General features: G+C 43.7%; 1 protein-coding gene across 12 annotated transcripts in view; it reads left to right on the top strand.

Moving 5' to 3' along the window:
- Nucleotides 1-12,066, top strand: part of mapk8ip3 (mitogen-activated protein kinase 8 interacting protein 3) — a 209,500-nt gene that overhangs the window by 68,643 nt on the left and 128,791 nt on the right. For 6 of the 12 annotated variants that reach the window (XM_072560071.1, XM_072560076.1, XM_072560075.1 and 3 more), the window contains exon 5: nt 2,684-2,707. The exons of the other annotated variants lie outside the window; for them this stretch is intronic. In XM_072560071.1, coding sequence (XP_072416172.1) covers nt 2,684-2,707 — 24 coding nt within the window. The remainder of the gene's footprint in view (nt 1-2,683; nt 2,708-12,066) is intronic. 12 annotated transcript variants of the gene reach the window in all.

Genomic DNA, 12,066 nt, shown 5'->3' with positions numbered 1-12,066 from the left:
TGTTTTAGTAGCTAATTTGATACTTCATGCTGAGGGTTATTGTCATTATTTGCTGTTTAATACTGTACTGAAGGCTTCTGAACTCTCACATTGCGCTAAGTGTGCCCAAGATCTGAAAATGCTGGAGAAGTTCAGCTCTGGCAGCTGTGGAGAGAAAGACAGGGTTAATGTTTTGAGTCCACTCACCCTTTGACAGAATATGATGTCTGTTCTGATGAAGGGTCACTGAAATTGAAATGTTAACTCTAGTTTTCACTTCACTGATGCTGCCAGACCTGCTGAGTTTCTCCAGCAACTTCTGCTTTTGTTTCCAGCATCGGCAGTTCTCTGATTTAATTTGTCCCAAGATCTGGTCATTATCCTTTGATTGTGAAGCTTGTTTTATAGATTTGGGACCTTGGCTGATTCATGAACTAATATTCAAATGTACAGCAGTTTTATGATAAGTGTGTTCAACAAAACTTTGTCTGTCTCGGGCATCAAATTGACAACAGATCTAACAGCAACCAATGTTAGTTGAAGATATTCCGCAACTTGGACCATCCTCTCTCTCTCTGGAAATATTTCCTACTTTCACTCCCCAAAGGTCTGGCTGTAATTTTTCAATCTGGCTGCACACTCCAATCTGTGGAATTAATTTCCCATTTATCTACTCTTCTTGTTCGCCTATCTTGGAAAAAAATTCCAGCAAATGCACCTCTGGTAATCTCTCCTTGTAATTTAATGTTTGAATCAGAATCCCTACAGTGGAGCAGGCCATTTGGCCCCATTGAGTCCATACTAACCCTTCAAAGAGCATCCCATTCAGAACCACACCCCGAAACCGATAACCCACATTTCCCTTGGCTAACGCACCTAGCCTACACATTCCTGGACACGACTGGCACACTTTAGCCTTGCCACACTACCCTAACCTGCAGATCTTTGGGCTGAGAGGAAACCGGAGCACCTGGAGGAAGCCCACACAGGTGCAGGGAGAATGTGCAGACTCCGCACAGGTAGTCACCCGAAACTGGAATTGAATCTGGGACTGTGGCATTGTGAGGCAGCAGTGCCACCCACTGAGCCATTGTGCCACCCCATTTGAAGTCCAAGTGTTAAGCTCATAAATCTACTTTGTACACCCCTGCCCCCCCCCCCCCCCCCCCCCCCCCAAAGCAGGTTATGATAGGTTTCCTAAATTATAGTGCCACACCTCCCCCTGTCCCTCTCGCCCCGTCTCCCCCGTGTTGTGGTTCAGTAGGGTTTTGTGTGGCTGAAGCATGACATCCACCTCCTTGTGTTCTTTCCTGTTACATTTTTGAAGTCAGTGTTCAATTCATCAGCTTTTATACTGATTACCTCATTACAATGTTTTGATGATCTGTACATCTGGACTCCCAAATTTCTATTTACCTTTACAGTTTCTAGTTTTGCCCCTTCTTAAAATGTGCCGCCTTCCATCTTTTCGGGTCCAAAGTAGATGTCTTACATGAACCTATATGGAAATCTATTTGCTGCCGTTTTCCCCATTCACTTTAACCATCAGTATCACTTTGTCATTGTGTATCACGTCTATACTGCTTGATGTCTCACCAATATAAGTGTCATCACTGAACTGCGATACTTGGCTTTCTATCCCATTGTCCAGGTTGTTCATAAATATGGTAATATTTAAGGCTCAACACAGATCCTAGTGGCACACCATTTGGCACTTCCTGCCAATCTGAGTATTTGTCATTATTTCTACTCTGTCTTCTGTCGCTCCCTAGTTTTGTAACAGGTCAATAACTTGTCTTGCGTTCCATCAACGTCAACCTTAGCAAATAATTTCCTATGAAGGACTTTATTGGTTGCCTTTTGAATTCCATACAAACAGTGTCTGTAGATCTTCCCCTGGCCACTGAACTGGCTGACATTACGGTGAAAAGCTCTCCTTGTCAACCTGTCCCCTTGCCTGATGTGTGGTGATTCTCAGGTTAAACCAGCACCAGCTGTCTCTCTGAGAGACAGAAGCCCTATGGTCTGGTAAGACTCTGGTGACTTTACTGTTTTGCTCTAATCACCTTTTCAAAAAAAAGTGTTTGGTCAAGTTTGACCTTATTGCAAACCCATGCTCTTTCTCTCAATTTAGCTGAAATCTTTCAAGGTGTTAAATCACTCTATCCTTGTAGATGTTCAAACTTTTCTGACAACAGATGGCTAACAGATCTATAATTCCGTGGAACTCCTGTCTCAATCAAAGGGTTGTTCAATTCCACAAACTGAAACCAAATCGTATCTGTGTAGAGTCTACATTTGGTGAACTTTTCCGTGATATGTAACCTTAGCAATTTTTTTTTCCTCATTGAAAGAAAGCTGAAACTTTCCTGAATTAATTAATTTCACTTGTAAATGTGTATTTTGTTTAATTTTATTTAAGCCTATAAAGTGTGAGTGTTGAATTTGAACATCAGTGCTGGTAAAATAAACCAGCTGTCTGTGATCTGGCATGCTCCTCCGATGCCCTCATTGTGCCACAGAATATTGTTTATGCATTGCTTGCTTTTTCTTTGTCTGCATTTATTGGGACTGCTCTCGATGATGGCCAATATGTTGTGCTAGTTTGTGACCTTTGAATTGTGTTGATTAATTGTGTTCTTCTTGTCCTGCTCTCTGTGCTGTGCTGTTGCTGCTGTTGTGGCTGTTTTCTGTGTTACCACAGTCATCGCCAACCATGGAGAAAAAGGTAAATGTTGCTCTGTCATTTCAATCCTTGTATTCCCAACGCAAACTCCTTGCCCCATCCCTTTCTCTAACCCAGCTGGGAACATTTGAGGTCCCTTCTGTCTCTGCATATAATTCTGAAGTATTGTGATTAATCATTGCACTTATTCAGTAGTCATTAAAGTTTGTTTAATGAATGTACATATAAGTTTTTGTCCAGGCTCTCTGATGAGGGCCCTAGCACACAGATAAAAATATAACGGGACATATTTCCTGTCTTTGTTTTTTATTGTGACACATCTCTAGATGTGAGTATAAATGAGCCTAAAGTAAGTGAAAAGTCTGATTTTATTTTGATGTTGGAAGAGCACAGCAGTTCAGGTAGCATCTGGTTTCCAGCATCTGCAGTCATTGTTTTTACCTCATTGATTTTATTTTGAACCTGTTAAAGTCTGATAGGGTGAAACCACAAAGCATTCTGCAGCCATTGAAAGTTATTTTATTCCTGTTTTGGAATAAATCAGTTTATTAAAAAGAAGGATTTTGATTTATCACCAAGCTGTTGAAAGAGTTTAATGTGGGGAAGTTTTCCCAGGTTAATTGATGGAAATATCACAATTAGGCAGGAGCTTTAGACTGTGCTGTTCCAGAAATGCACAGGGCAGCTGAAGGCAAAATGAATAATGTCAAAAAAGCCACTCCAGACATCAGTTCTACTGCAAACAGAGTGAGCTGCCAAGGTTTAGTGCAAAAACAATGGGAAGATTTGCATTTTTATAGTGTCATCCAGAAACAAGAGTTTGCTTCAGATGAATTACTGATGGAATTGTGAAACGGTTGGCGTGCAACCTGTCACAGCAACTAACACAAAAATAGCTGGAGCAAACATCTAATGAGGTGAGGCAGCAGTTAACATAGTTTTGATAGTATTGATTGATTGAGGGAGAAGTGTTGGCTTTGAATTCCTTGCCTCGGCAGTGGTGCAGTGAATGCTCCACTTGAGCTATTAGGCTGGGTATGCTGTGACTGAAGAGACTGGTTCATACTGATCTGCTGGGATTCTTACTGTTTGGCCTTCAGTGTCAGTAGTGAAGGCCAGCATTGACCCAGGGTCTGTATCGCAATAAAACTCTAAGCAGCAACCAGATGCTTTTTCTCTGCACAATATAAGATTGATAGACTTCTTAGAAACATCACACTGTTAATATTTTTAAGTGCTTATGACATATGTTTTTTAAAACCTGCTGCCATGTGTGTCCTATATCCCTTTACATTGTTTATTAATGTTCTGTGCATCCCTAGATGAAGCAGCTCTATTGGTGAATGACTGTATCAATAACTAAAGTGCAGCAAGGGCACACAGAAGGTTCAAGTGCCAGTGGCTGTCTTTGTTGGGGTCACCATTGGACCGTTGCTTTGGCAGGTGGTGCCAAAAAGCTAATGGGACTCCTCATATACTACCTTTACAAGTTAGACTTTTGGAAGGCAGATTCTCAAAATTCTTAATGACGTCGCAAAGGTTATTTGTATGGTGTGGAACTATGCAGCTTTACTGCATGTGACTGTTCTCAAAGCAAATTATAGTTAGTCTTGACTATACCTTGGGTTTGTTCCCATGTTTCCACAGCCTTCATTGGGAATGTGCATTGAATAGTCCCTTATTTTGTAGAACATAGAACAATACAGTGCAGTACAGGCCCTTTGGCCCTCGATGTTGCGCCGATCCAAGCCCACCTAACCTACACTAGCCCACTATCCTCCATAAGCCTATCCAATGCCCATTTAAATGCCCATAAAGAGGGAGAGTTCACCACTGCTACTGGCAGGGCATTCCATGAACTCACGACTCGCTGAGTAAAGAATCTAACCCTAACATCTGTTCTATACCTACCACCCCTTAATTTAAAGCTATGCCCACTCGTAATAGCTGACTCCATACGTGGAAAAAGGTTCTCATGGTCAACCCTATCTAAACCCTTAATCATCTTTGTATAAATCATTTGGGTATTAATGGCTCTAGCTGCTGATTATCTATAATTGATCATTTATATACATTTTATGTAAATGGTTTATACAAATGTTTGTGTAGCCATTTTTATAAACTGTTTATATAAATGACTTGCGTTTGAATGTTGGCGAGTTAATCAGTAAGCTCGCAGATGACAGAAAAATTGTTGGGGTGGTTAATAGTGATGAGGCTGGCCTTAGGAGAATGTACACAGGATAGTCAGGGCAGGCTGATCATTGGCAAATGGAATTCGAACCAGATCAGCGTGAGGTGATGCACTTGGGCTGACAAGATGAGGGGAATACATGATGAATGGTAGGTCCCTGGGAAACACTGTCCACTGTATACCACTCCCTTAAAGTATCAGGGCAAGTGGATAAATTGGTTAAGAAGGTATATGGTATACTTGCCTTTCTTAGCCTATTCAGAGAGTTTAAGAGCAGTCAGGTTATTCTGGAACTGTATATAATGTTGGTTAGGCCATAGCTAGAGGGTGATGCACACTCTGGAACCCAGGGATAGGGCAGCACTGGCAAGAGTGCAGAGGAGATTTACCAGGCCTGGGCTGGAGAGTTTCAGCAATGAAAAAAGACTGGTCAGATTGAGGTTGGTTTCCTTAGAGCAGAGGAGGTTGAAAAGGGACATGATTGAGAATTATAAAATTATGAAAGGCGTGGTCAGGAAGCAGCCTTTCCTTTGATGGACAGGGCAGTAGCTTTAGAGGGATGTGAGGAAAAACGGTTTCACGTGGAGGATGGTGGGAATGTGGAACTCCCTGCCTATGCGGTGGTAGAGTTAGAAACCTTCAAAACATTTTAGCACTTCTCAGATGTGGCCTTGCAATGTGAAGGCCTAAAAGGCTATGGCCAAGTACTGGAAAATAGGATTAGAATAGTTAGGATGGGATGAAGGGCCTTTGTTCTGTATTGTGGATCTCTCTGATTCAGACTCTGTTGTTGATGTCCAGTGCTTAAGGACATGGGTCAGTAGTGCAGTATGAGTATGATCTTCTGCCTGTTGTTACTTTGTGGGGGTGGTTGCTCTTTGAAGGGAACCGATGTAATCTCATAAGTAAAGGAACAAACTCGTTTAGTCTGTATTGTTCCTCTAAGCAACACTGTGCAGTACTTCGCACTGACAGGCTTACAGGCATTGATGCACATATTGCACAAACAATAGGCTGTAATAAATATAGTTTGCCCCAGCTTCTGCATTCCCACTGCCTTTCAGATTTTTTGTTCCACATGCATTAACATTGGTATTCAAGTGTTCCTGCATAATGATCCAGAGTCCCATGCCCTTCTGATTATGTGCCAACTCTGCACTGAAACGTAAAGACCCGAGGGAATACGACATGTTGTCTTGCCCTCTGGAAATGTCATCTTGCAAGACATTATTCCTGGAACTCAATGGGAAATTTACTGATGCTTGCATTGTGTATTTAGTAGGAGCATGGAGGAAATCCTGAAGAAACAGATGTCTATTAATGTTTCACTGGAGTTACTGTGGGAGATGGGGCAATTACTGATTCAATTTCAGAGCTCATACATATTTTGCTACAATATGTGTAACTCGTGCAGTTGTGCTAATTAAAAATTGCAACGCCATTACTTGATCACCTTTTAATAATCCCCTTTTGTAGATCACTATCCAGACGGAATCCGCTTTCGAACAGATCACTCGCGTCATCTCATGGAGTAGAAATGTTATTTTCTCTTTACTTTGGTATTTCATGTGGGTTGTCCTCATGAGTGTGAGACAACAAAAGCTTTGGCAGAATCTGTCCTTTTCTCAGCTTTACTAAAGTCCTCACCTTTGGTATAAAAATAAATCCTTATGACCGTGGACAAACTTCCTGAATTTGCGCAGCTTCTCTATCTCTGGCAAGTTGTATATCCAAACTTATGAGAATTTTGGGGGGTGGGGTTGGGTGTAAACATTCAATGTTTCAGGCAACATCTGTGTACAAAAAGAAGAATGGTCAGGCCCATTCTTTGACCTGAAACCTGAAATTAGAACATAGAGAAGATGGTGGGACAGGTGATACGTCACAGCTGCAGCATGTGGGAGTTCCTGGATGCCAGTTTGGTCCAGAACAAATATGTCTGCAGCAAGTGTTTGAAGTTCAAGCAGCTTTGACTCCTGGTATGCTGCATCAGGAAAGGGGAGGGTGTCTGCACCTTTTGCAGCAGGAGGCAGCCAAACCCTTTAGGATAGGGTCTTTTGTCAGGGGCTAGGGACAGAAAGAACTGGATAAGGGCAAAGTTTGAAGGGTTATGAATTAACTGACTGTGGCACTGTGATACAGGAGGTCATTCAAGAGTGGGACATTACAAAGGGATGCAGTGGTAGCAGGGGACAGTATAGTAAGGAGGTGTGATCTGTTGTCTGCAGAAAAGAGCACAAAACCAGAGAGCTATATTGCCTGCTGGTGCCATGGTTCAGGATATCTGCTCAGGCCTGGAATGGAGCCTGCAGTGGGAGTGAGTGGAACCAGTCATTGTGGTCCTTGTAGGTACTAATGACATTGGCACAACAGGGAAGGCTGGAGAAAGTGAGGACTGCAGATGCTAGAGATCAGAGTCAAAGAATGTGTCGCTGGAAAAGCACAGCTGGTCAGGCAACATCAAAGAACAGGAGAGTCTATGTTTTGATTCCTGATGAAGGGCCTATGCCGAAAATGTTGACACTCGTGCTCCTTGGATGCTGCCTGACTGATTGTGCTTTTCCAGCAGCATGCTCTTTGACAACAATGAAGGCAGTTTCTATATCAGGAACTAGGCGCTGAAATAAGACGCAGAACCTCAAAGGTGATATCTGTGTTATTGCCTGAGCCATGTGCAAGTTGATAGAGCAAATCCGATTAGAGAGATGGCTTAAAGGCTGGCATGGGTGAAATTAGTTTTGATTGGTGAGACGCTGGCATCAGTACTGGGGAAGGTGAGATGTGGAATAGTTTGCACCTGAACCATACTGGGGGCGACATCTGCAAGAACTGAGGAAGTAAAGAGGATTTTAAACCAAATAATGGGGGCCAGGCATCAAATTTGGGAAGATGTAGTAAGGTCAAAGAGCAGAGTCAAAGTTTTTAATAAGGGAAATGATAGCATGTAGCAGGATGGGATAGACAGAATGAATCTAAGATGAAACCAATTGCTAAGACTAACACCAGGGCAAAAGACCTCATACCCATCATGTGCTAGACTAACATAATTTACAAGATTCCATGTAAGGACCGCATAAAACATTATATAGGGCAAACAGGTAGACAACTAACAATGTGCATCCATGAACGCCAATGAGCCATTAACGCCATGACCAGCTGTCTCTAGTAGCCCCACACACAAATGACTGGGACCATAAATTCAAATGGCACAACACAGCGATCATAGGGCAAGCTAAACAGAGGACAGCCAGAGAATTTCGAGAAGCATGGCACTTAGCCATGGACTCCATCGGCAAACACGTTGACCTGGACCCAATACACCAGCCGCTACAACGAACAACTGGAACTGGCAGCTGGAAGCAGCAGAATCAGAACCAAATAAATTCCAGAGCACACTGTACAGTGTGTGCATTCAAATACAAACAGATGAGCCAAGTAGTATGCTCTAGAAGTCATTATTGATACGTGGCTGCAGGATGACTTTGGGACCTGAATTTTCAAGATGTTTAGGAAGGACAGGGAGTTAGCAAAATGTGATGGGCTGTTTGTGAACGACAATATTAGCACAATAGACAAGGATTTAGTGGTATGGTGGCTTAGTGTTTAGCACTGCTGCCTCACAATGGCAGGGACCTGGGTTTGATTCCAGCCTCAGGCTGTATGAAGTTTGCACACCCTCCCCTTGTGTGGGTTTCTTCCGGGTGCTCCAGTTTCCTCCCACAGTCTAAAGATGTGTGGGTTGTGTGGATCAGCCATACAAACTGCGCCATAGTGTCCAGGGATTTTGCAAGCTTGGTCAGTAAGCCGGCACAGGGTGGTGCTGGGGGGATGGTGGGGTGTACTGTTTGGAGGGTACCCTACTGGACTGGATGGGCAGAATGGCCTGCTTCTGTGCTGTAGGGATTCTCTGATTCTATAGGATGACATAAGTTCAGGAAACCCTGATGTGGAAGCAGTTTGAGTACACATGAAAAATTGTAAAGGCAGGAAGTCACTTGTGGAAGGAATGTACTGGTCCCTAACAGTAAACACATAGTAAGGTGAAGCACAAAGGAGGAAATAATGAGAGCTTGTCAGAAAGGCAGGGCACTAGTCCTCGGAGATTTTAATCTATACATCGATTGGGAAAAGTCAGTAAAGTTAGCCGAGGTAAAAAGTTTATAGTTTGGGGACTGTTCCTCAGAACATAATATACTAAGTGGAGGATGAGGCAACCAGGGCTAACAAGGGAGGTCAGAGACAGCATAACAGCAAAAGGCAAAAGGTGCAATGTGGTAAAGGTTAGTGGGACGCTAGAGGAAAGCCTTTAAAAACCAGCAGAGGACAACTGAAAAGCAACAAGGGAGGAAAAGATGAAATATGAGGGTGCACCTGCTGGTAATATTAAAAAAGATTGCACGAGTCTTTTTAGATGTGTTAAAGGTGAGAGAGAAGGCATTGCTTGAAACCAAGGCAGAAGAGCTAGTGATAGAGACCAAAGAAATGGTGGGGGAACTGAATGGGTACTTTGCATCAGTCTTCACAGTGGGACACACCAGTAATGTCCCAGAACTTCAAGAGCTGGGGCAGAGGCGAGTGTAGTGGTCATGACTAAAGGGAAGGTGTTGGGAAAGCTGAAAAATCTGAAGGTGGATACATCACCCTGAGTAGATGGACTACACTCTGGGGTTCGGAAGGGGATTGTAGAGGCACTGACAGCGATCTTTCAGGAATCACTAGAGCCAGGGAGGGTCCCAGAGCACTGGGAAATGGCTAATTTTACATTGCTGTTTACAAAGGGAGGAAGGCAGAATACTGGAAACTATACACTGGTTCGCCTGATCTCAGTCATTGCTAAGATTTTAGAGTCCATTTTTAAGGATGAGATTACAGAAATGTATGGTAACATAGGGCTGAGTCAGCACGGCTTTGTCAAGGGGAGGTCATAGTCGAAGAGTGTGGTGCTGTAAAAACACAGCCGGTCAGGCAGCGTTTGAACAGGACAGTCAATGTTTTGGGCATAAGCTCTTCAACCTGATGCTGTCCTGCTCCTCGGATGCTGCCTGACCTGCTGTGCTTTTCCAGCACATTCTACTCTGATCTCCAGCATTTGCAGTCCTCACTTTCTTGGGGGGGCGGGAGGGGGTGGGGGTGGGGGTTCATGCCTGACAAATCAGTTAAAATTCTTTGAGGTGGCGATGAGCAAGTTAAACAAATGTTAGCTAGTGGATGTGATCAATGTGGAGTTTCAGGAGGCTGTAAAGTAAGATAAGAGGCCATGTCATTTGGGGCAAGGTACTGGCTGACTGGCAGAAGGCGGAGGGTAGGGATAAAGGGATCTATTTCAGAAGTCCTACAGGGTTCAGTGTTTGGACCACAACAAGTCATGTTAGACATTAACCATCTTGATGAAGGAACTGTGAGGGCATTTTTGCTAAGTTTGCAGATGACACAAAGATGGAGGAACAGGAGGTGTTGAAAAAGTGCAGAGAGGCTGCAGAAGGACTTAGACAGACTAGGAGAATGGGCAAAGAAGTGACCGATGGAGTACAGTGTGGGGAAAGTGTGAAATTATTCACTTTGATAGGAAGAATAGAGGCACAGACTATTTTCTCTATGGAGCACGACTTGGGAAATCTGAAGCACAAAGGGACTTTGGCCTAGTTCAGGATTCTCTGGAGGTTAACATGCAGGTTCAGTTGGTAGCTCGGAAAGCAAGTGCAATGTCAGCATTAGTTTAGGGAATACAAGAGCAGAGATGTCCTACTGAGGCTATCAAAGTATCTGGTCTGCATTTGGAACACTGAGAGTGGGTTTGGGCCCCATATCTAAGGAAGGACATGTCGGATTTGGAGGGAGTCCGGAGGAGGTTTATAAGAACGATCCTAGGGATGAAAGGTTTCTCATATGAGGAGCAGTTGAGAACTCTGGGTCTGTATTCAATGGAGTTTAGAAGGATATGGGGACTCTGATTAAAACTTACAGATATCTGAAGGACCTGGGTAGATTGGACTTGGAAATGATATTTCCACTGGTAGGAGAGACTAGGACTCTGGCACAGCCTCAGAGTGAAGGGACAACCCTTCAGGGGTGGAATCTGTGGAACTCAGCCCCCACAGTCTTCTGTGGCAAAGTCATTGAGCATCTTTAAGACAGAGATATATAGAGACACATGAGATACAGAGGGATTTGGGTGTCCTGGTGCATGAATTACACAAGGTTAGGGTGTAGGTACAGCAGATAATTAGGAGAGCTAATAGAATATTTATCATGTGTTGCAAGGATAGTTGGATATGAGCGGAGGGAGATTATGCCTCAGTTATACAGGATCCTGGTAAAGACCGCATCTGGAGTACTGTGTACAGTATTGGTCAGAATATTTGAGGAGCAATGTAAGTGTGTTGGAAACAGTTCAGGGAAGCTTTACCAGACTATACCTCAAATGAGTGGGTGGTCCTCGAAGGACAGGCTGGGCCTAAATCCTCTAACGTAATTGAAACATTATTAGATCCTGAGGAAACTTGACAGGGGTGGAGTAATGGGGGATGTGGAAAGGATGTTTCCTCTTGTGGGAGAATCTACAGCTAGGGGACACGGTTTAATAATAAGGGGGTCACCCATTTAAAACTGAGATAAATCATAGAGATTTACAGCATGGAAACAGACCCTTCAGTCCAACCCATCCATGCCAACCAGATATCCCAACCCAATCCAATCCCACCTGCCAGCACCCGGCCCATATCCCTCCAAACCCTTCCTATTCATATACCCATCCAAATGCCTCTTAAATGTTGCAATTGTACCAGCCTCCACCACATCCTCTGGCAGCTCATTCCATACACGTGCCACCCTCTGTGGGAAGTGTTGCCCCTTGGGTCTCTGTTATATCTTTCCCCTCTCACCCTAAACCTATGCACTCTAGTTCTGGACTCCATGACCCCAGGGAAAAGACTTTGCCTATTTATCCTATCCACGCCCCTCATAATTTTGTAAACCTCTATAAGGTCACCCCTTAGCCTCCGTCGCTCCAAGGAAAACAGCCCCAGTCTGTTCAGCCTCTCCCTATAGCTCAACTCCTCCAACCCTGGCAACATCCTTGTAAATCTTTTCTGAACCCTTTCAAGTTTCACAACATCTTTCTGATAGGAAGGAGACCAGAATTGCATGCAATATTCCAACAGTGGCCTAACCAATGTCCTGTACAGCCGCAACATGACCTCCCAACTCC

Source organism: Chiloscyllium punctatum, chromosome 40, assembly GCF_047496795.1.
Source record: "Chiloscyllium punctatum isolate Juve2018m chromosome 40, sChiPun1.3, whole genome shotgun sequence".
In the NCBI taxonomy this organism is placed as follows: domain Eukaryota; kingdom Metazoa; phylum Chordata; class Chondrichthyes; order Orectolobiformes; family Hemiscylliidae; genus Chiloscyllium; species Chiloscyllium punctatum.
Note: the sequence above shows the minus strand (reverse complement) of the source record. Positions and strands in the feature narration are given on the sequence as shown.